General features: G+C 42.3%; 1 protein-coding gene across 1 annotated transcript in view; it reads right to left on the bottom strand.

Moving 5' to 3' along the window:
- The window catches only part of LOC110406957 (LIM/homeobox protein LMX-1.2-like), a 42,689-nt gene extending 21,731 nt beyond the window's left edge, over nt 1-20,958 (bottom strand). Inside the window, exon 1 of the mRNA XM_021414077.1 lies at nt 20,763-20,958. Within this exon, the coding sequence (XP_021269752.1) occupies nt 20,763-20,923 (161 nt within the window). The 5' untranslated portion in view covers nt 20,924-20,958. The remainder of the gene's footprint in view (nt 1-20,762) is intronic.

Below are 22,391 nucleotides of genomic sequence, written 5' to 3'. Positions count from 1 at the left end.
ACAAAATGTTTCATCTGTTACATCTCTCTGCCTCTCCTATATATAAAGCAGTAGGGTGCAGGAAAAGCATTCAGAGAGATTTGCTGTTAGATGTGGGAGTGCCTTCGTTTTAAATTTTATTTGTAATGTGACAAACTTTCATCTGAATGAATATTCCTGCTTCTTTTACTGAGATGAAAAAGTTTAGCTCTCTGCAGAATTAGGCTGTGTTTTATTTGGACAGCAAAGGAGTTTAGGAGCAAAATGCAGCATCTAAAAAGCTAAAAGCAAGCTCTTCGAGATATAGCCATGAGCTAGTAAATGCAACTTCAGCATACAACTGTGGTGAGATGAAGACAGAAGCCGAGGCCCCCACAGAGGCAGAACCAGGTATTTATGTCAGGGGCATTGCCATGGCAGGAACTGAAGAATTCGTCTCCAGTAAACAGCAGCAAAAATAAGTGCCCACAGGCATTTCCCTGGAGGCAATTTTTCCTTTGGGAATCTTTCAAGATCAGAATTTGAGTGGAGAACTGGGTTTGTCCCTCTGCTATTGATCTAAATATCTGTATTTTATATGAAAAGAGCAGAATTGTCCTACACTTAGACTGTAGGAATAGATAGTATTAAAAATATCATTTAAGAGCAAATAAGTAAACATACAGTTGAAAATCAGAGAATATTTTGGTTTTAATAGATTGTAATAAAGGTGGAAGAGGAAAGAGGATAAAAGGGGAACAGTTTTGTTTACTATTTGATCTACATGCGTTTGCAACACAGTAAGAATAAAAAAAAAACCTTTAACACAACAGCCTGTGTCTTATTCCCCAAATGCCCTTTCATTATTTGCCCGTAGAAAATAAATTGTTCTTTTGTAGCATTTCTCTTTTCAGTCAGACTGTCAGCTATTATTTTTCTATTTCCTCTTTTTGTCACTTTGCATTATTTTTGGTGCTGTAATTCCCATTTGTTCCCACTCCTATCTTCCTGTCTCCTATTGTTCCATTTTTTAATCCCCAGTTTTACTCTTCTTCAGCTCTTTTTTGGCCCGCTCTCAGTAGGGTTTGAGAAAATACCCAGGCGTGACTCCCTGCTATAGCAACCACACCTCCCCAGGAAAGCCACAACAATCTCTTCGGGAGGAGGAAAGTCTTTCACAAGCTGGCAGCAAAAGTAAATCCTTCTTCAAGGAACAAGAAGGATTAGCAGAGAGCAGTGGGCTGCAGACTTAACCCTACCCCTCATTTCTTTAGAGCACCAGTCACTCAGAACCCTGCTGTGATGTACAATTAAACAGAACTAAAAAAAATCCTGAATGACACAAGAGCCGGATTGTGTAAAGGTTTAATTCCACTTTAATACCTTTCCAAGTTCAGAACTCAAAGATAGCAATTTAACCCAAGAATCCCCATCTGAGCATGAAAAGTTGCTGTTTGTCTTACAAAAGTCCCTACTATATTCTGCTGTAAATCATGGTCTATTAGCTTGACCTTTAAGGGATGAAAACTTATTTTTCACCCAATCACCTCTACATAGTTTCTCTTTACTGTCATTCTCCCACAAATTTCACTCATCCGATAAGGGAGATCAGCAAAAAACATTTTCCTGGAGGCAGTAATTTCTTTGAAAATAATTAAAAAAAAAAAAAGGACCAATGGAAAAGGACCACTGGGAAGAAAAAAGGAGTAAGAGAAACTCAGACAACCAAGGTGTGCCCAGAAACGTCTTAGAAACGGTAATTTATTCTAGTAGTATGGATTCCCTCTTATTAACATCATGTCAATTATACGTTGTTAATATTATGATGCAAAACATATAGCTCTTTTAACACAGGTGTTTTTGAAGGCTCCAAATACCTGATTCATACTTTTTATGTAAATGTACAGACTTGCCTAATTATTCTTCTATGAACAGTTACTATACTTGCTCTATAAGCCAAACTCCTAGATTAACAGAGAACTAAAATCTGCTGACCTCTACAAGGTCAAAATATAGGCAATAGAGTCCTACAGACTAGCTATCAGCACCTGTGTTTGTGTTTGGGATTTGGTATACTAGACTGTCTAAACACATAGATGAGGAAATAAACAAGGCCTCGTACCATGGCCAGACTCTTCTTTTGCCTGGAACATTAGCACAGGTTTTAAGTTATTGAAGCAGTTATATATATCATACAGGACACTAGCACATAATGTGAAAATGAAATCCCATTAGATACCTACAACATTATTAGGCATGCAAAGAGGATTATTTCCTTAAGCTCACAGGACTGAAAGGCTCGTCTAAACATTTTATTAACTTTTTCAGATTTTTTTTTAATTAAATGAAAACTTGTAATTACATTAAAGCTGGACAATATTGCTTAACTTTTGATTATGTGTATGAATGTATATTATACACACACATTCATGCAGAGTGGAAAAAATAGAGATGCCTGTTTAGAGAGAAAGGGTACAAAATCATCACCACCTTATACATCGATACGGCGTTCCTTCCCTTGGTAAGAAAATTTGTACTGCTTAACATTTTCCTATAAGAGCACCAAAATATCTCATGATATTCCTGAGTGTTGCATAAACATTCTACAGAACTAGGTGTGTTGTTGAATATCTGACTGAGAAAATCCTGCTCTGCTTGTACTGACTTTTCTCTGAAGTTACGAAGCACTCTTTTTGTTAAACAGAATATTTGCTAAAGTAGAATTAAGTTTGCCCACCAGTAATTCCAAGGTTCTTAAGATCATCTGCTAAAGACAAATGTAGAAAGGCGGCTCCAAAAGTAATGCCTCCTGTTTCATTATGTCAGCCCATGACATCAGAGGTGGATGCTGGTGGGACAGCAGAAGAGGCTGAAATTTCCCACCAATATTCTGTTAAATTTTGTTGCTATGTGACAGATGGCAGCAGAGGAGCAGTCTGACAGAATGGTGTCTGACATGGAAGTGTGTATGAAGCACAGGTGCGTCACTGAATTCCTCCATGCAGAAAAAAATTGCACCCATTGACATTCACTGACACTTGTTGAACGTTTATGGAGATCAAACAGTGGATGTGAGCACAGTGAGGGGTGGGTGGTGGTTTCAGCAGGGGTGACGCAGTGGGTCACCTCCGCTGGTGTAGATTAAGAGTGTGGCATGCAGGCTCTTGTTTATTGCTGGAGAAAATGTTCAGCTGGTGCTTGTGACTGCTGAAAAAGAAGGTTTCATAGCTGAGAATTTGCTCTATCAAATAGGGCTACTGTGCTCTGTGTATCTCTTGTAGTTTCCATGAAAACAAAGAGGAGGCATTATTTTCAGAGTGATCTACATAAAATACGAAGCTGTGTATCAATTTTTGCTTCAAGTAGTGAAATGAAGAACTTCTTTGATACCACCAGGAATAGGACTGGGACTTCATTCACAGGTAAGAAGGCTTTAAAGATGTCTAGCTCCATTGAGGGGTCTATCCTAAATCTGTTTCTACTGCTCCCTCAAAGAGTCAACACTTACAGCATTGTCAACAATTTCCTAGTTTGTTCTTGGAAGGAAAATGTTTACTTTTTGGATCTCACATCAATACGTCACAAGTCACAAAATAGCCTGCACTGGAAACTTTGCAAATTCTACAGACAACACTCCAGCACATGGCTTATATATGCTACCTGCTAATCATTGTGGGCAAGTCAGATGGTCACATGTAAGGGGCATGACTGAATTACACATTTCTCTTGTTCTCATTTCACTGACAATAGCTATTAAAATATTTAAGATTGCTTCTAGCACTGCACCAACTAGTCAGGAAACGTAGGAGCTTGGGTGTACAAGTTAATGAAATATGGTTGGGTGAACATAAGCTCTTCATTTAGACAATAACTGTTACTGCTGCAGTTTCTTTATGAAAGTCATAAACTCTCCAAAGAAAAGCATGAGCTACTTTACCCTGATGGTCTTTGACTCTCTCTCACTACCTGCTGGCACAGTTAGAAAGTATGAACTGCCTTTGAACAGATTAGGACCAAGTTAAAGTGTGACAACATCTTAAGCTTTCTCCACATGTTGCCAATGATTTCCAGCTAAAGATGTTACCCTCATCACTTCTGCCACAATGATAAGAATCTATAGCTCACTCACTTGAGGAGATAAAAGAGGTTTAGCTGGGAAGTATAAAGTACTCTGACCTGCTGAGTGGCTGGCTGTCCCAACCCAGCTGATTTTTTCTTCTACAAAGCACAAAATCCTTATCATTAGGGACTTAAGCTGCTTTTTATTTTGAGACAAAAAGAATACTGTTTATTGGCATCCAACTCAAACCAGCTGTAAACAGTTGCTTTGATGAAGCAGCAGCTACAACTTCAATATGCCTGAAGGCACATACCCACTGAGTGTCAATCATTAAAGGAAGAATGTAAGGTGTATACAGGGTCAAAAGAAGGCCAAGGGACATTTAAGACCTCAGGGATCCTGGATAGCCGGTTTGTTGTTTAGAACCTAAAGAAATTTTTAAAGTATTCTGCCGTAGGACCTTTATCTCAACAGGAAATTCTGTGGCTAGGCCTAGCCACAAGCTTACCCACAGAAACAACAGACTTCCAGGCTCATAGTGTTAGGCTTTTCTCTTTAACATGACTGTGGAAGTAACACGAGGATTTGACAGAGACAAAATGGCTAGAGAATGCTATACCCATTATATACTAAGGATCTACAGTCTACAGAGAAGACTTTGATAGCAGAAGTCCTGCTGGTTTCTGTAGATAATTGAGACACAGATATGCAGGCACTAAATAATTTTAACTTTTATATTAACCCTTCCCATAACTTTTTCTTTCAACAAGAATAATTTTATTGACTATAATAACTATTTAAGTCAGAGATGCCCAATTAAAACAGTTTTGCTGTGAGAAGCATAAGGCTGTTAATTTTTAAAAAATTAAAAATAACTTTTAGAACCAACAGCAATAACTCTGTCATACACATGTCTGTACAGTTATAAATCCTCTTGTAACTGGAAACATGCCAGGAAGAAGCCCAGGCCTGAGGACAACAGTCTTAGAGTGCCTACACAACTCACATATTCCCTTTGGAAAACAGGAGGTCTTGCATGTAAACTTTGAAGACTTTGTCAGAAGAAAGGAAATAGTCCCATTTTTGTCATGCAGCTCACAGTGACAGTTCTTTTGTGCTTCCTGTAGAGAGCTAGTCCAGTTACTACTGTAATCAGACTTGGATTAGGTCTCATGCAAATAAATGCACAAATGAAGGGTTTCTTTAATATTCCTGCGTGTTTACACTACATTTTAAGGTCTTCATTTGCAAAATAGTATCTACCAAACACTTTCAAAACACAGAAAATATACAAATCCTGGCTCCAGAAATGTAAACTGAAGAGAAAGAAGTGGTAGTGGATGACAGGTGAATTGGCTTGGCTGTTGAAAAAAGGCCACTTCTGACAGATTCTCCATAATGAAGTTCACACCATCTCCTAATGCAGATTGCAACACTTAACTCCTGCCAGCACAAAATTCTTGGGTTTCGCTTGCAGACAGGGAAGAGATTTGCCTGAAAATGGGTTAGTGGAAGAGGGCACACTCCATTAGAAAGTTCCCTGGTGGTGTCCTTTATTAAGGACCCTCACAACAGCACCAGCTGAGAGGTTGCTCCCTATTTTAAACCAACAGCTTGAAAGAAGATGGAGCTGACTATAGAAATGTTATGCGCTGTTGGGGCTACAGTGACTGATGAAGCACAAAGGACATGCTATGAGCCAGGACATGCCAGTTCTGCAGGACACAGAACAGGTAATAATTTGTAAGCTCTCAGCACAGACCTGCCATGCTCCAACGCAGCTACAATTCTTACTGGAAAGAAAAAAAATCGCCTGTAACTGGAAAGTAAAGCCATTGGTGACAGGAGCAGCACCTGCAGCATCCAGTAGCAGCTATTCAAGAAAAGCAAATGACCCCTTTGTTTACTGGGAAAAAAAAAACCTTTCAGAGCCAGATCAAAAGAGAATGTACAGCTCCAAAGCTCCTCGGGTTTCCTTGAAGAATCTGAAGTTTGTGTGTGGAGGGCCAGGTGATGTGAACAGCTCCAGGGCTGTTTAGTTGTCAAGTGCCTGTTCTCTACACAGACGTGAGATTTCCAGTGCATTCCTAATTCTAATCGGTTGTAGTCTTCTCAAGCCATCTGAATAACTTCCACCCAAGAACAGCAGTAGAGAAGACCAGGCACCCACTCTTTTATGCCAAAATATAGCAAAAGCTATTTCTGTGCCAAATGCCCATTTTCATAACAATGATGAAATAATCCCATCTCCTTTGACAGCTGATCTTTGAAACACAGAATACAAACTTTATACAAGTTCTTAAAATCAGATAAAGAACTTATAGGCTCTAATGCCTGGAAGTGTGAAATTGTTTAGAAGTTGAAATCCTAATGGTTTGAATCCCTCCATAGCTTGGAGAACTTGGATTTAGGAAACTTGCCTTATTTCACTCTGGCACTGGTGACAGAGAAAAGGACTGCAGTCTCTTCAGTACCAGCACAAAAGCCTTAATGTAGACTCAATTTCTGCTTCTCTCATAGCATGGTGGAAATGTGAATCCTCGTTATGTGACTTTCACGAGTATCTCTCTAACAATGGTGGCCCAGGATGACAATTGCCAAGTGGCTGAACAGTTTACTTCTACAAAGTAGCACAAACATCAACACATTTCTCTCTGCTTGCATCATAAAGCAAACTTCTAGTTGCAAGGGAGAATAATTTAATGATATTCTTCAATCTACAGTTTGCTGAATAAAAAAGTTAACTGACAGAGTGATGACAAGGCACTGCACTGCCTGATGCTGAGGCTGTGCTCCATCATCCTGGGATGCAGAAGAGCCATGCAGATGGGGCTCCTGACAGACATGGCTCTTAGCAGTGGGGTTCCTGCCCTTGGTGCTGTCTATTCATAACGTTTAAGTAAAAAGAGGCAGTTCTCTGTCATGCCATGCTCAGGCCAGTGCTGAAACTCTCCATAAGCCAGTGTCACATTTCAGGTTCAGCCTCCTCAGCAAGGAGGCATACAGAAGGAATGCATCCCAGCCCAGAAGGTAGTGATGGGCTACATCCAAGCGAGACAGAGGAGGGGTCTAAGAAGCCATCCCAGCAGCGGTGGTACCCTGGGAGGGATTTGCAAAGGAACAGAGAGCCCCAGGCTCTCCCGCAGGACTCTGCCTGGCTGCACTCAGGACAAATCCAGCACAGGCAGCGCCAGGCCTCTGCTCTGCACTGTGCTCCCAGCCCTGTGGCAGCAAATCACTGGCACAGGCAGTTGGTGCCCCAACGCTTTGCTCCTGCAACATTGCCCAGGTCCCCTGATGTGGCTCCATTTGTAACCCTGCTTGTCATGTGTGGCTGCCTGCAGCCTCCTACTGGTGGTGTAGCTCTCCCTTCCGGAAACGACTGACATTTCCAGACAGCACAGTCGTGAATGACCTAGCCCATGGCCGGCGCCACTAATAGCCAAAATTCAGCTCCCACAGCTGAGAAAGACAGAGGTCCCAGGCCAGTCAAAGGCTCAGCTGCCAGCACAGAGGCTCTCCTCCGCTGTCCCCCCCACCCTGCAGGCCTCGTCCACAGAAACATTTTGTCTCTACTGTGGGGGTGCCTGTCCAGCTTTCAGCTTCTGAACGTTCCTTCAGTGCATCCAGCTCTTCCTAGGTACCCTTCGCACTGCTGTAATTGCATATATTATTTTGGGTTTTCATGACAGTAAAAGACAGTAGAAAGTTTGCAGCACTGTTAGATTATACAGTGAAAAACACTTAAGTACGTAGCATAAAAAATACATCTTTGCAATTTATTGTTAAGAAATTTTCATGCATAAAGCCTCAAATTTTTTTCTTTTTTAAAGAGACAGTACTTCATTGTTATTGTCACGTTGATATTTTTATAAACCTACTCCAGTGATCTATAGGAAAAGCAAACCAGACAGCTCTATATTTATGGGCATATTTTAAAAGTCTCTTATATTTAACAACTGCATTTAGCTGCGTTAACTGCAAGTTGCAGTAATAAAGGCTCTGCACACATCGATGCTAAATTAAAAAAAGTTCTGCTGTTCAATAATACATAGATGCTGTTTTTTTCATTACTATTTAATATCATTTCCATTTAGTTTATAAATAATTGTAACTAGCTAATGAAACGAAATAAAACCTGCCTGCAACCCATTCCCTAGAGCAAACTAAACTCCTCTTTTTAAAGCTTCTTAATCACCGCCCAGTTCTTACAAAATTAGCATAGTAATGGGCTTTAAATTGAGCCTCTTTGTTTTTTAATTAAGCTCCCAGCAGGTAAAAATAAAACAGATTATTGAAGAATATGCCAACACTAATAGCCTGAAACTCTTCTGACAATTAAAAAGATCCCATGTTAACCCTTTTGAGGAATCCTACATGCTAATTAGTCATTCTGAAACCCAAATCCATCAATATTCCATCTCGAAACACTGCAGAGTTGAAGTGGCAGAGCTGATCTGTACCAGTACCAGCGACCATTTCTAACGGGAAAGTGAGCCAAAGCCTTTTATGGCACCAGGGCTGCTACACGGGACAGCAATTACATAACCACAAGCGATCGCCTCATGGAGACTAATACAGCAGATTCTGTGCTGGGAATACGTGGGGGAGCACCCACACAGCCTGAGCTGGGGAAGGCCTTCGGATGATGATGCTTTGATGTCATCAGCTGAACCCCCACCGTGGGCTGGGTTTGCGGTGGCAGATGAGCATGGGGCAGACGGTGGCTGCAAGTGAGGAGAGTGTGGCACAGAGCACCAGCACTGCTCTTGCCTGGCATCACTGGGAACCAGCAGCCCTGGGGACCCCCGTCCCATGCCTCGCACCTGCGGTGCCTCCACCTCACTGCCCTCTCCTCTGCGCCTGTTCCAAGCTCCTGGCTCTGCTACAGCTTGCTCTGATGCTCAGACAAAGAGCCCCTCTCTCACTCTTTTAACTCCAGAGCTCACTGTTTGATGATGCCTCCTTGGAGCCTCTGCTGCATTTTGTACAACAAAATTAACTGAATGCCAGAGTTAGCAGCCCTGGTCAGCATTTCAGCCTCTGACGCTTATTTGAAGTGTCTGCCTAGCAGCCTGAATGCAGCGAGTATCCCAAACATGCCTGAAAGACAACTATTCTTTTCTGCTTAGCAACATCAAACTGCCCCAGAGGCAAAGGTAAATCTTAAGCAGAGCCACGCCATGGACAGCAGTGATTCTCTGGGAAAATTTACCAGATATTGCTGGCAGCCAAGAAATGGGAATGGCGCAGTTTCATTGATTAGTTTTCTGTCAAATATTTGGAAACCGCTTTCTGAGTCCCACACTTTATTTTCAGTGTCTGATTCAAACGCCAGAGTGTCAAGTGCTGGCTGCAATCTGCTTGCATCTAGCCAGGACTATTAATCCCTCACTTTCAGGAGCGCTGTGTCCATCCAGAAAAATGAAATCAACAACATGAAAAGACCATTCATTTCCAAGCGCGCTGATCACTCTGCATCCTTCAGAGACTAGCAATAAATGGTACCAAATGCTCTTGTGTGCTCTGTAAAAGCCTGCCAGGTCTTAGACAGCTGCAGTAACTACTGTCAGTTGCTGCTTTATATTTCACCCTACGCTGTGAGGATCACAGTGATGGAATTAGGGGCCAACAGACAATGTGATTGGATTTAAGGGCAGACTCTAGCCATGAGTACATGCCACCTTCTTTTGCTGAAGCGCTTAGGAGCCTGTGATATGTGTCTTAACATTTCATTTTCAAAGATAAATGACGCTTCTTGTATCTCTTAACTGATAGCAGATAATTTGGAGAAAGAAGGACATGGTTTGCTTATAATAGAATATAAATTCATTAGGCGAACACCATCGTTTGCCCTCTGCACAGGGAAGAGCATTACAAACTTCACAGGGAGTCTCTGGACTGTGCCCTGACACAGATAAATATCACCAGCAGAATCATTCAGAACAACGTAAATCCATCACAACCGAATTAACTTCCCCTGCACTACCCAGGAGTAGATCACATATAATTTATAAAAGAATTGGAGAGGCTGGTCTGCAAGATGGACAAGATGACGGTTAAGATTTTCTAAGATGAGATCCTCATTCCTACAAACTCTTTTCTCACCACTTCTGCTGGGCTTGATGGAGACAGCTTTTGTGTACAGAAATGGTAATTCCTTCTGAGACTCTTTCAATTACAGGCACCTCTCTGGGAATATATTTTCTCTAAAGCAGAATGCCACAAAGTTGAGAATAAGCTTGCAACATTTTCAACACATCTGGCTGAGAACAGCTGGAGAGGGAGCATTCATGCAAACTTTTTTTATCTCTGTGCTTAAGGTTTGTCAGCTATTGGTGGGGCTCCAAGGAGGCTGGAGTGGACTCCAGCAACTCAATGAGGCGTTTCGCAAATTGCTGCAGAACTGACTTTTAAGAATGCAGAATCCACTGCAAGCAACTGACCTCCAACTATTTCATACTGAAAACTTCCCAGGATGCTGAGGATAACAATTCCCTTTGCCTATGAGATTTACAGTATAGATGTCAAGCTGGAAAGCACGCATAGGTACATTTTGCATTGCATATCCTGTGCCATGTTGCTTGAAACAAGCTACTCTATGAAACTGCATAACCATCTTAAGAGTATGCATTCATCCCAGTGCACTGCAAGGGCAAAAATACAAGAGGAGTTCAGCACAATCATGCATTTAAAAATATTTCTCCCATTTTTGACATTTTTTACCAGGCCCAGAAACATGAATAATCACTCTCCTATCACAGAATCACTCAAAATAGAGAAGCTTTTCCCACATCTAATCTTGGTGGGTTTTCAGCTGTGGCTGCAGATGGAACTACAATGAACGTAGCAGCTTTTGCTCTGTGTGTACAGGCTGTTATCTCCACCAGCATCTGACCTTTTCCAAATGTGATCCAAGGTGACCTTTTACTATTATTGCAGCAGTAAATGCATTTTTTTCCAAGGTATTCTCACTGGAGCATGTTTTACATTAGTAGTTGGTATGCATCTGAAAATCCAACTTCTCTGCTGTGTAAGGTTTGTTAACACAGCTATCTCTATAGAGATGTACAATAACATATGAACCTTATATGAAACAAGCATTACTATCAACGCACCACTATCAAGCAGCACCTTTCAATGGGCAATGCAGCTGTCCAAACAATGCCTGTTTTACCTGGGTGGCATATAGGTACTTGTTTACTCTCTTCCAGCAGAATACACAGAGGTAATTCTTCTAGATTTCATCACTGTCCCTTGTTTTATGCTTTATATTCAACCTCTCAGGAAATCAGAGAAAGGTATTATTTCCTAACAAAAATATCTGTCATCTGATCGCTGCTGGCAGCTTCCACTATTTTTTTTTCCCCTCAAGTGAGTGCTTTTGTTTAATGTCTTTTTGGTGGGAGTGTATTTTATACTGGCAAAGTGCAATACAGAAGAATATCCAACTATTGCTTGTTGAAAGCTCACACCACCCTTTGTCTCATAACGAAGCTGGACTCCGTGGTTGCTCAACAGAAACAAATAGAAGGCTACATGTGGATTTTCTGTTTGAAAAGTAGAGTCTCAACAGGTGAAAATGTCAGTCCAGAATGAATGCTGCTAACCAAGGCAAGGGGTTCTCCAATGACTTGAAAGTTCGTTCATCAGAAGTTACCAAACCCAAATAAAAACAGTAACATGAAAAGAACAATGCTTGGGTCCTAACATCTGAAAGCAAATAGGATCAGAAATCAGAAAGCAGTGCCACAGACTTCATTTTTTCCACCAAACCTTCCTTCCTGAACCTATAGAGCTCAGCAATAAATAAATACATAAGTACAGCCCTGACCATGCGAGTCAACAAATTCAAAAACGGGCACAGAATTTCTTCAGTGCCCATTTTTAATCCCATCCAGACACTAGCTATGAAGCCTTTGTACACAACCATTGCCTCTCCCTGCATCTGGATAGCGCTGGTGGGGATCCAGTGCATCTCCTGTTCTGGACTGTTCCCACTCTTTGAGACACATACTTTAACGAGATGATAGATCAGTCAAGCCACTAGCATTGCAGTCTCATTTGGAAAACAGACATATTTTTTTATTTCCAAAGTCCTGACAACAGGCAACTAGGAGAAAGACTGCACAGGTTTGGTAGTTAACAGCAGAGCAGAAATGAGCACTTCCCAAAGGCTCTGGAAAGATGCTGGAATACAGACTGTGCAAGAATCACCTATACAGGAGCTCCTGGACTGGTCAAGAAAAGTCCATATCCTTTTGTACATAATTACAGGGTGAATAGATTAACTGTGCACCTTTCTAAATGAGCCCATATTGGCAAACAGTACTAAATTTAAGAGAATCGTATCACGAAAGCTACTAACAATCCCAACAGCAATAAAACGGAATTGTTCAGTTCTTACAGAAATGTCTTGGGATGACAATGACAGAAAACAAAAAGAATGACATTTAAAAAGGGGATCGCCTGATCTGATCTTATGAAGGTGCAAATAGCTCAATGCAAGTCTGCACATTTGCACTCTAATGCTAGCACGCACCAGCTAACAATATGCCAAAAGTTTCTATCATTTGTAGGTTCATGATAAATTATGTAAAAGCTCATCAATATCTTTCAACAAAAGCTTTTCTTGATAAGGCTACACTCCTGTTTTGTTTTTTACATCATATTAAAGACTAGGATTATAAGGATTATAAACGTAAAAAGACGCAAAGCAGTCAGAGTAGCTTCTGAAGTAGCAAATGGATGCGGAAGTGAATCTGTCATAGCTGCTGGTATTCTCTTTCCTGGTGTTAAATGCATGGTCTGGAGCAGGAAGATGATTTCAGTGCTCAATTGCACAGCCTCCACTTACATGAACACTGGAACACTTCCGCCATACTGTAATTACATTGTACCAAGAAAGGGGAGATCACAAAGTAGAGGAAAAATTCTTTTTTGTTGTTCTGTTCTGTCTCTTTGGGAGACAGCAGAGCTCTACCTGCTCTGTCACTGCTCTGTTCATGAGTAAAGGAATGATGCCCTTACTGTCTGTATTTGGAGGAAAAGCGAAGCAGAGAGGAGAAAGAAGGGTATCAGTTCTATTTTTCTGCCAGAGAACACGAACACTAATGCAGTATTTGCCTCCAGTTCACTGCACACTGTATTCCACAGCCTCTGTGTGGCCAGGCCAGGCCAAGGAGTTCTTTGTGACAGCGATTTTCTGCTTTCCTGTGTCATGCAGTGCCTAGTACAGCAAAGTTGGATCACTCTTGTAATAAATGATCATTTGTACTGATTTAACCAAGCAGTCTGTATGGGAAAACCAAGGCTTAGGAAGCAGAATTGCTACACTTGAGTTTTAAAGAACTTAGAGTTAATTGATGGAATGGACCAGCAGCTGTGCTAGAGCCTGCTCCATTAGTTTCCTGGTGCAGAGATGCTCGCTTCATTTCTGGTGCTCATCTGTAGCTTTGCCCCACTGACAGTTACACAGAGAGCAGTCCTATGGGTCCTCCTTTTTTCTCGTGTACTGTATAATGCATCTTTCATCATCAGTTGCCAAATTACAGAAATGGTATAGGATAAGTATAGATGGAATAGAACACTCAGTTCAGAACTGTCATTTAGCCCCAGGGTTTCTTTTGCTCCCACAAACACTTCAGAATTTGACATTTCACAGAGTGTATCAGTCAAAACTATCACCTAATTGCAGTAACGATCTCTTGGTTAAGAGCAAACTCTTGGCAAATCTTCAAGCCCTAATCATGTCAACTGACTCCAACCACAAGAAAACAAGTACCTTTAAAGCTGTCATTTCTTATAGCATGACCATTACTGGCACCCCATGAAGCATACATGCCACATCTCTAAGTCCATCCTCCAGCTGACCCATATCAGCCCTTGGAATTCCGGTTAAGAACCACCATACTCTGGACAGTTTCGTGCACGAGGCAGGCTTTCACTTGGCAGCAACTCAGCACGGAGTCTGCAAGAAGTTTTATAAATCTGAAATGGATAAATTAAAAGTAGTAAAATACCTCCTGATCTCAAGACGTTTTTCTCAGTGTTCCCCTATTTTTGAAGCAGTATTTTCCAATTTAATTTTTGTCTGTCTTAAATTTACCTGAAAGGAAAATAAGCTACCATGAATATTTGATTGAACTTGGCATTATGCAGACTAGGGAACTTTGGACTGAACTATAAATTAGCTCTCAACCCCTGGAGGACTGTTCACATGATTTCCCACCTACCAAACACTGACCCTTGGCATTCTTCTGCTCTGGAGGAGCTGAATGCTGTTCTTGACTTGACCCTGTACAGATAGAGCAAGCAAGGTAGGTTAGGGCTTTAGAAGTCAGACCGGAAAGCAGACCTCCTTTGGCTGTTGATGCAACTGTTATTTAAAAAAATATATATCTTTCATTGTAGGTGACAAAGAGAAAAGGAATGAACACTGTAAGATTTCCACACTCCAAACAGTAATTTTGATTGGGCTAACCGTACTGTAGTGATTTACTTTAGCAATTCTGCCTACTCATCTCACAAAATAATAGGAAAAAATCAATGATTGAAATCATATTCAAATCCTGAACTCAAAGACTTGCCTGCTCCTGCCATGCAATTCAGGAATGTGAATTAGAGCACCCAAGTGTAAGCACAGCCTTGCAGAAACCATCTAAATACATCTCTTGACCAAAAAGTGAAGCAAACTAAAAAGGTATTCTTAGGGAACTCTTAAAAATTATTATTACTTACAGCACAGCTTATTTGCAACTAATAAATACTGCAGGCTGGATTAACCTCCAAGCTCTTCTTTCTGTTATCTACTAGAAGTATGATACACTTAATTTAAACCATATTTCTCAATGCTCTAAGTGGTTTAACAGAGCTGAAAGGCTTGTCATCTTGTAGAAAACAATTTTATATCATTTTTCTATCAAAATTCACAAGCTCTAACAAGCAAACTGAAAAGCAAATTACAAATGTGTTCTTCCTAACATGTACATTCTTCCTTTAGCACTCCTTTCTGGAGCCCATGGCAGACTTTCTAAACAGCATGTTGCAGAACAGCAAGATGTGTTTGCTACAGGTATGTAACTTAAAACTGTTTGTAAGAAACATCCTAAACTTGTCCCTTTCGGTAAATGTGACATCTTTACAGCATATGCTTAGTAAATGAAAGCCCTGGGAAAGGGAGGAAAGTCAGGATACCTCCCATATAACTGATTGTAAATTCTTGGGCACCAGGTTTATATTCTTAATAACCTACTAGTTAGACTTAGTGTGTCTGTTCCATCTAAGTCAATTTAAATGAGGTGTACCAGATACAGTACATAAAGTGTTTCATACTTGTGGAGATATGTTTAACTATTGTTTCTTTAGGAAAAATCTAATAGCTAGCTCCATTTAATCACTGTCAGATGTTCTACATGTTGCAAGTGGTAACTTCCTTGACACAAACTGCTTTTAATCAGGAACCCCCAACATATCTTGCATACATTTCAGACTGACTTTTGTGGCACATTAAAAAGTTTTTATAATATTTTTTGTCCTGTTACCATGGTTTACCTTTTGCTTTACTGAGTACTGTACGAAAAACTCTGCAATGTAACTTTTTCTTTGGAAAAGGCCACGAATTCCACGGGGTTTCATAAAAATTAAAAAACAAATGCAACCCCCACCTCCAGTAAAAGCTCTCACCACACTTACTTGGAGTCTGGGTTAATAAAACCAATTTTGTCAAACTGGCGCAAAACCTAACCATGAGCCCAATGGAGTGTTCCCATTCTCCTTGATCTAAAAGCTTGTTTGTAAACACATCTCAGCAGAGAACATGCAGATGCAGTACTGACAATAACAGCCTTCAAACTATGTTCTTTAACTTCTCTGACTCTAAAAAGACAATCAGAGCAACCCCCCAGTGCGTGATTAAAAATACGCAGGGGATAATCTAGCCTCCGAAAAGCTGGAGAAAAGGTGGTGTCGAGACTGGTTTGAAGTGGCCTCCTTAATAGAAAAGGACGGTCCCTTTCTGTGTACATCATGATTTGCTTTGGGATTTCTGTTGTGCCCCGTAAGCCTACAGGATATTACAGCAGCTTTTGTGTCGCTGGTGACCCAGCTGTTCATTATTGAAAAATTCCACTGCTTGATGCTGAGGGCAGGAAGGCTGACCCCTCATCTTACGGACGTTACTATCTTTCAAAAGATACAGGATTAAAGGGTTGGGCAAAATCTGGAGGAAAGCTATGTCTGGTTTTCTGTGTTTTCGTTGTCTTTCACTATATTGGCCCAGAGAGGGATGTTTGTACAGGATTTAATTAGTTGGAATCAGGCTGAGATTATTGTTGAGACTATTTACTCAGCAAATCTCCAGTCTGAGCCGGAGCTCGAAATGAGTCTGAATAAGAGAATCGAGCAGTGCTCCGTCTTCCTGCTCATATTCTGTAATGAGCAGTGAGACAGGGATGTGAAGGGTCTGATCATGTGAGATGCCGAATGCCCTTCGTTCCCACTGGGATCAATACAGCATGGGGGGAACTATCATTATATCACAATTGAGCCCTAATCAGTTATAAATAGCAAGTGAGAAGATCACAAAAGCCCCTGAGGTTTAAGAACTCTCACTGTATTCTCTTGGGGAGCACGGCTGTAAAGCTGGTGCATGATACAGCACAAGAAGCAATAAAAGGCATGTTCTTATCACTGCTGCAGTTACAGGGATCCAGTCATTCTGTACAGGTCAAGTCTTTATAATTAAAAAAGATTTGGAGTAGATTGTTTTCTTTTTACATATTTCCTTTATAAAATAAAGCATCAGCATTTGGAGGTGAGATTTTGGCTTTGGTGGAAGAAGATACGTTACACCTTCTAGATATGCGTAAGGTAGCTGGAAGCAGAAGCGGGAGGTGCAATCAGCATGAGAGAAAGCAAGGAATACAGCTCTGCAGTAGGCCATGAACATCTCAAGAGTACATAGCCCCTTCACAGCCAGGCTTCCCCTGGCTCAGGGAGGGAGGAGATGCGGGCATGACTTTCGCTGGGCCTTTGTGTCTGAGACTCCTCAACAAAGCAAGACTCTGAGCTCTGTATTCCAAGAGAAGACTTGGGAAGGCCCATGAAGGTCAATAAGCTGCTGATCATATTTGTGCAGGGTAATACAGGTACTTCAGTCACGATGTGCAAACACAGATACCAGTGTACTTTCTGGGACACTGAAGGGAGCAGAAATGGTCCCTCCATCAGCCCTTCCCACAGCACTCCTGCAAGCGTTCAGGTAGAAAGCCACCTCAGTACACTCAGTTATCAGGTGTAGAAGGATCCTTGTGGAAGAATCCCTACCGAAATCATGACTAGCCACTTGTAGAAACAGGTGGTCATTATCTTGAGGCATTAGAGAAGGCACGGAGATTGCTAGAGAGGAGAAAACAGCACAAACCTCACCAAAGAACTATTCCTCATGATTTATTAGGCTTGAAATCCTGATGGTGACCCAGAGCCAGCTGCCAGGATCTTGTATCTCAAACACTAGACAAACCCAGCAATATTACTGCAGCAACATCCCTTCAACAGCTGAGAGTGCACAGAAACCCAACAATCTCTGCCATGTAGAAAGATTTTTAAGGTGAAATGGCTGTTGCTTCAGTTGCACCGGTTACTATGGCATCAACCTGGCCCTGCCTGTGAGGAAAGAGGAACGTCCCAGTCCTGCAGATGTTACCAATCCTGAAGCTGCTCGCTGCAGCGGGGGCACAGCCCTTCCTGGAGGTACGAGGCCCCGTGCTGCCTGGCTGCACTCTTCAGTCCAAATAACATTGTCTTAAAGTCACACTCACCAGACTGAAGAGTAACAGACACAGAGAAAGCAAATACTCAAATTCCAGCAGATCCTCCCTGGTTGGACCCCAGCGACCGCCTGCCGCAAAAGACAAAAGTGCTCTGAGCCAGGTCCACAGTAAAAGGCACCTGGCATACTGAGCATCCCCTCAGCTACTGGAAAATTAAAACAAATCAAGAAGGGAGAGGAAAACAAAGCGCAGCTCTCAAATTCTACCTCTGATTTATTTATTTTTTTATTTTTACCAGTTTTGAGTGAACTGGTGTTGACTAAAAGGCTTCTTGTGAGCAAGCATGCTGTCAGCATTTTTCCTTAAAGGACACGCAATCTAAAGTAAAAGAATAAAGATAGATCAAGAATTATGTTGCAGTTTTCTTTTGCATGTTTTCGGGGTTTTTTTGTTTGTTTGTTTGCAATTTACTGGTGGTGATGTATTAATGAGCTCTGCAAGCTGTGGGTGCATGACTTAGAAGGCAGTTTTGCCAGGAGAGGCAGCAGAGGGACCTCTGCAGTGCCAGAGTACAGTCCCGCAGCAGAGCAGGGCTGAAGGGTCTCCTATCCACTCTGTAGCTGCTGTGCAGTGCTAGGAACTTCCCCAGACCTTTGCCAACTGTTCTCAACATGTCTGGCGGCTCACAGAGCCTAAGGAAATTAATGCAACGTTTATATTATGTGGTTACATTATCTGCTTGGTGAAACCATGGCCTCCTTGTGCACTCACTCTTCTTCAAGAACGGAAGAGAATTTGAATAGAACAGAGTCTGAATAACAGTGAGATGCAACAGACAATGAACAGAAAAACCTCTTTCAAGTATTTTGATAGTGATCCTGCATGAAATGGCAAGTATGAGTTCCCTCAAAAACACACTATAAACTTTCATAAATATTTTTCTGAAAGTTAGGGGTTTTTCTTTGCTTTGTCTTGTTTTCTCTTTTGTTTAGAAATACAGAATACAGAGGCAGAGCTGCAGGGCTCAGCTCACAGACAGACCCACGGAACGCGCGGCCCGTGCAGGGCCCTGCCTGCTGCCAGCCCAGCTCTGCAGCCAGAGGCACGCCGCTCCTGCAGTCTGCAGTCAGCATCTGGGGAGAAATTATTTAACCCAATCACTTCCTGCACTATTCAAAAAGTACAGAGCATGTAAAATGTCTTGTGAATGTGAGGAAACTTAATCTCTTCAAAGAGAAAAATTATACGTATTCTCCAAAGTATAAATTAAGAAATTAACCACGAAGGTTTCTTTTTTTATTCAAGTAGTGGGGAAAAAAAATGATTTTAAACAAGGTAAAGCTCTGTGAAGAATGGCTCATTTAAAATAACCATGCCACAGAGGTTCACCTATGTCCGAGCTGCAGTGAAATTCAAACCCTTCTGTTTCAGGACTCCAAGACACAAAGGAGCGCAGCAGGAACAAAGCACAGATTGTGAGCCGCCGCCGGGCCACGCACGCAGGTACTTGCGGGATGCAGGACCACAGGACAGAGTATTAAAGGCAGTTTGGGGCTGGAGTATGTGTGGGACACAGGGTTAGCGTGTTCTGGTAGACACAGGTAGAGCATGGGCAGAGCACCTCCCCAAGGGCAAACCGTTTTTTGAATCCTTTCCTCTGGATGCAAGCAAGACACCACCAAGCATCCTCGCTGCATGACAGCTATGGCTACTGTGACCATGGCACAGGCCAGCAGGTGAGAGTCCCCTGTGCACCGCCCTTAGCCCCGGGAGCTGCCAACACCAGGTCCCTGCCAGCACCGCACCTTGTTCCAGTGCAGGGGCCCTGTGCCAGAGATGGGTGAAGGAAGAGCCATGCTGGCAGTGCTGCCTCACACAGTGACTCCAGGCTGAGGGGCATCTTCCCCTGCACCAGCAGTGCGTCCAGCCCCATGGTGCTGCGCGCAATGCCGGAACATCCCGCAGAGAAGCTCACAGTCCTCCTGCTCAGCGCTGGGGCTGCCTGGTTATTCATCAGGTGAGCAGAAAAGCACTGCAGCAAACACTCATTTGTCCTGCTTTGCAGCCACACTTGCTCCTTTGTCGAGGTGACACATATAGGAACAGGGTGTAAAATGACAGATAAAGTGCAAATGCTGCAAGTGCCACGCTGTGCTCCGGGAGCACGGCGGGGAGGTCGGCAGCCACACGCAGCGCTCATGGCGGCAGGCAGCAATGAAAGCCCTCCCTCCTCTTTTTTCCCCCCTTCTCTTTCTTTTCACAAATACCAAACGGGTGGTTAAAAAGCCCTGATCTGATAGCATCGTCCAAGCTGTGTTGTACCTTGAGAAAATCAACATCCAAGCTGTTGACAGTGTGATTTCCCTATCGGCTCATCCTGCCATGGAGAGCAAGCAGGGCCAACATTTTCGGCGATTTATAAAGAAAACTGTTTTCACAGACAGAACATGAAAGACGCAAACTCTAGATTACTACTAAGATTAGCATGCAAAAATGTATTTGAATTTCTGATCAGCAGGAGGCTTCAAAGGGACCAAGTGCAGATTAGCAGGTGTTATGTGAAAAAAGAGAGCTTTTGTGCTACAAAGTTGCACTAGCAAAACAAATATGTCTTTCACTTTGAAGAGCTGGGGAGGAATTTGTGGCCATTGCCATGGAAACTCAACAGGCCTTACTCTGCAAAGCCAGATTTTGGAGACAGAACTGCTGTTACGTCTGTATGCAGCTGAACACAACCTGTCTTTATCAGAAGACTGGTGGGGAAAGTTAAATGACAATGTGACATTATTACAACACCTTTGTTTATTTCTGTTAAATTTCCATTCTCTGAAAAAGTGAAGAGCATAGCAGGCACTTGCTTTCTATAATGGAGCCCCAGAAATTACAGAAATTTGAAGAACCAGAATTCAGTTTTAGAGGACCTTGGCTGCCACTAACATCTAGCTAAATTTTCTAGACTAACATAGACTCACCCCAAAATTGTGCACAGTCGGTCTTCAGTTATATATCTTTTTCTGCTTCTTTTTTCAGTCATCCAATATCTGTGCCGTAACTGAATGGCGCTCATGCAAATCACCAGGTCCTGATGAGTTAGCCAAAGCAGCAATTTGGAGAGCATGCTAGAAACATTCATAATAAACTGAAGAGACTTTGTTCAAGCACTTACAAATCCACCTCCTCGCACCCTCCAAAACCAGTCCTTTCCTCTAGTGCTTACAGTAAACATGGGTGACTGCCAGAACCCCTCAGGTGTACTCCCCATCCTCGGTTACCACATGCAGTCTAATTGTTCTCAGAGGGGACAGGAAACAAAGCCTCCTTCTAGGGCAAGGAGGAATGGAATGGCAGCACAGTGGGCCAACAGCAAGAGGTGGTGAGAAAGACCCCTCTTGAGGGACAACAACAGTAGGACAAGAGGCTCACAAACTGCAGAACTTCCCAGGGGAGCTTGTCTTGTGAAAGCCTATCTGCCTTTGGCTGCCCAGTGTACCTGGTGCAGGTTACAGACATTATTCTATAAACAGAACATGTCCACGATAATCCAGTTAGTCCACCACTAAACTCATCCCCATCAGCCCACTGAAAACACACAGTTAACTAACTGATGCCAAGATATCATGCTAAAGGTCATAGTATCTCACGTATTTCCTCACAAAGTTCAGCTTTTGCTTACCAAACAGTCTGACAATCTATTATGGGATCTACAACTCGGAGCCTGCTTGCAAACTGCTGATGTCTGGGGCAAGACCAACTGTGAAGGCCATAGAGCCCCCAGTGCTAGAGCTATGTTGACTCCTTCCCTGTGTGAGCACACAGCTAAGCCCATGCAACCACTAAGCAGGTCACTTTCTGTGCTCACACCTTCCACTATGCAGGAAAGCACAGGCTGAAGCTGTTGACGTTCCATTGGTTTGGATACCTGCTTGGGGAGAGCACAAGAAACCTGACATCTGATATTGCTATATACTTACAGTTGGTGAGAGTAGTGAGTGCTTGGTGCTCCCACAAGTGAAATTTTGAGTGCCTCAAATAGGGCACAAAATATAAAGGAAACAAAAGTTTTCAAAGACTTGAAAAGGCAGGCTTAAGAAACCCCTCCAGGGCCAAAGGGTCAGCAGGGAACCAAAGCCAGCGTTCCTGTCTGCTGTACTTGTGTTTCAAGAGTTTGATGAGACTGCCTCCAGGCACCCTCTAAAGTGAAGTCAAGATTTTGTGCAATTCTCCTAGAGAAGGATTTTACTTTACAGATTCCCTGGGGACTTTCTGGTTTGGGAGTTTTAGAGGTGAGGGTTTGCGGGGACAACTACTGGGTTAGCTCTCCTCAAAAGCTCCCCTTTTCCTTCCTAGAAAACCCTGGACAGAAGGGATCCTGGCACCATTTCAGACATGAGGCAGAGATCAGATTGCTCTCATGAAACTGAACTGTGCTGGTTTCCTACTGTCTCAGATAAGAAGTGTCAGAAGAGACACTTCTTAGACACAATAGGCTTTTTTTCATTAGTTTTTTTTTTTCCTACTGAAAATCTAAATTGCTAAAAAAAAAAAACCCACCACCAAAACCACTTTCTTGTGTTAGAGTGAGTGAGCCCTGTGTAACATAC

This window comes from Numida meleagris, chromosome 16 (assembly GCF_002078875.1).
Source record: "Numida meleagris isolate 19003 breed g44 Domestic line chromosome 16, NumMel1.0, whole genome shotgun sequence".
NCBI classification, from domain to species: domain Eukaryota; kingdom Metazoa; phylum Chordata; class Aves; order Galliformes; family Numididae; genus Numida; species Numida meleagris.
The sequence above is the reverse complement of the archived record's forward strand: the minus strand, read 5'-3'. Positions and strand labels throughout refer to the sequence as shown.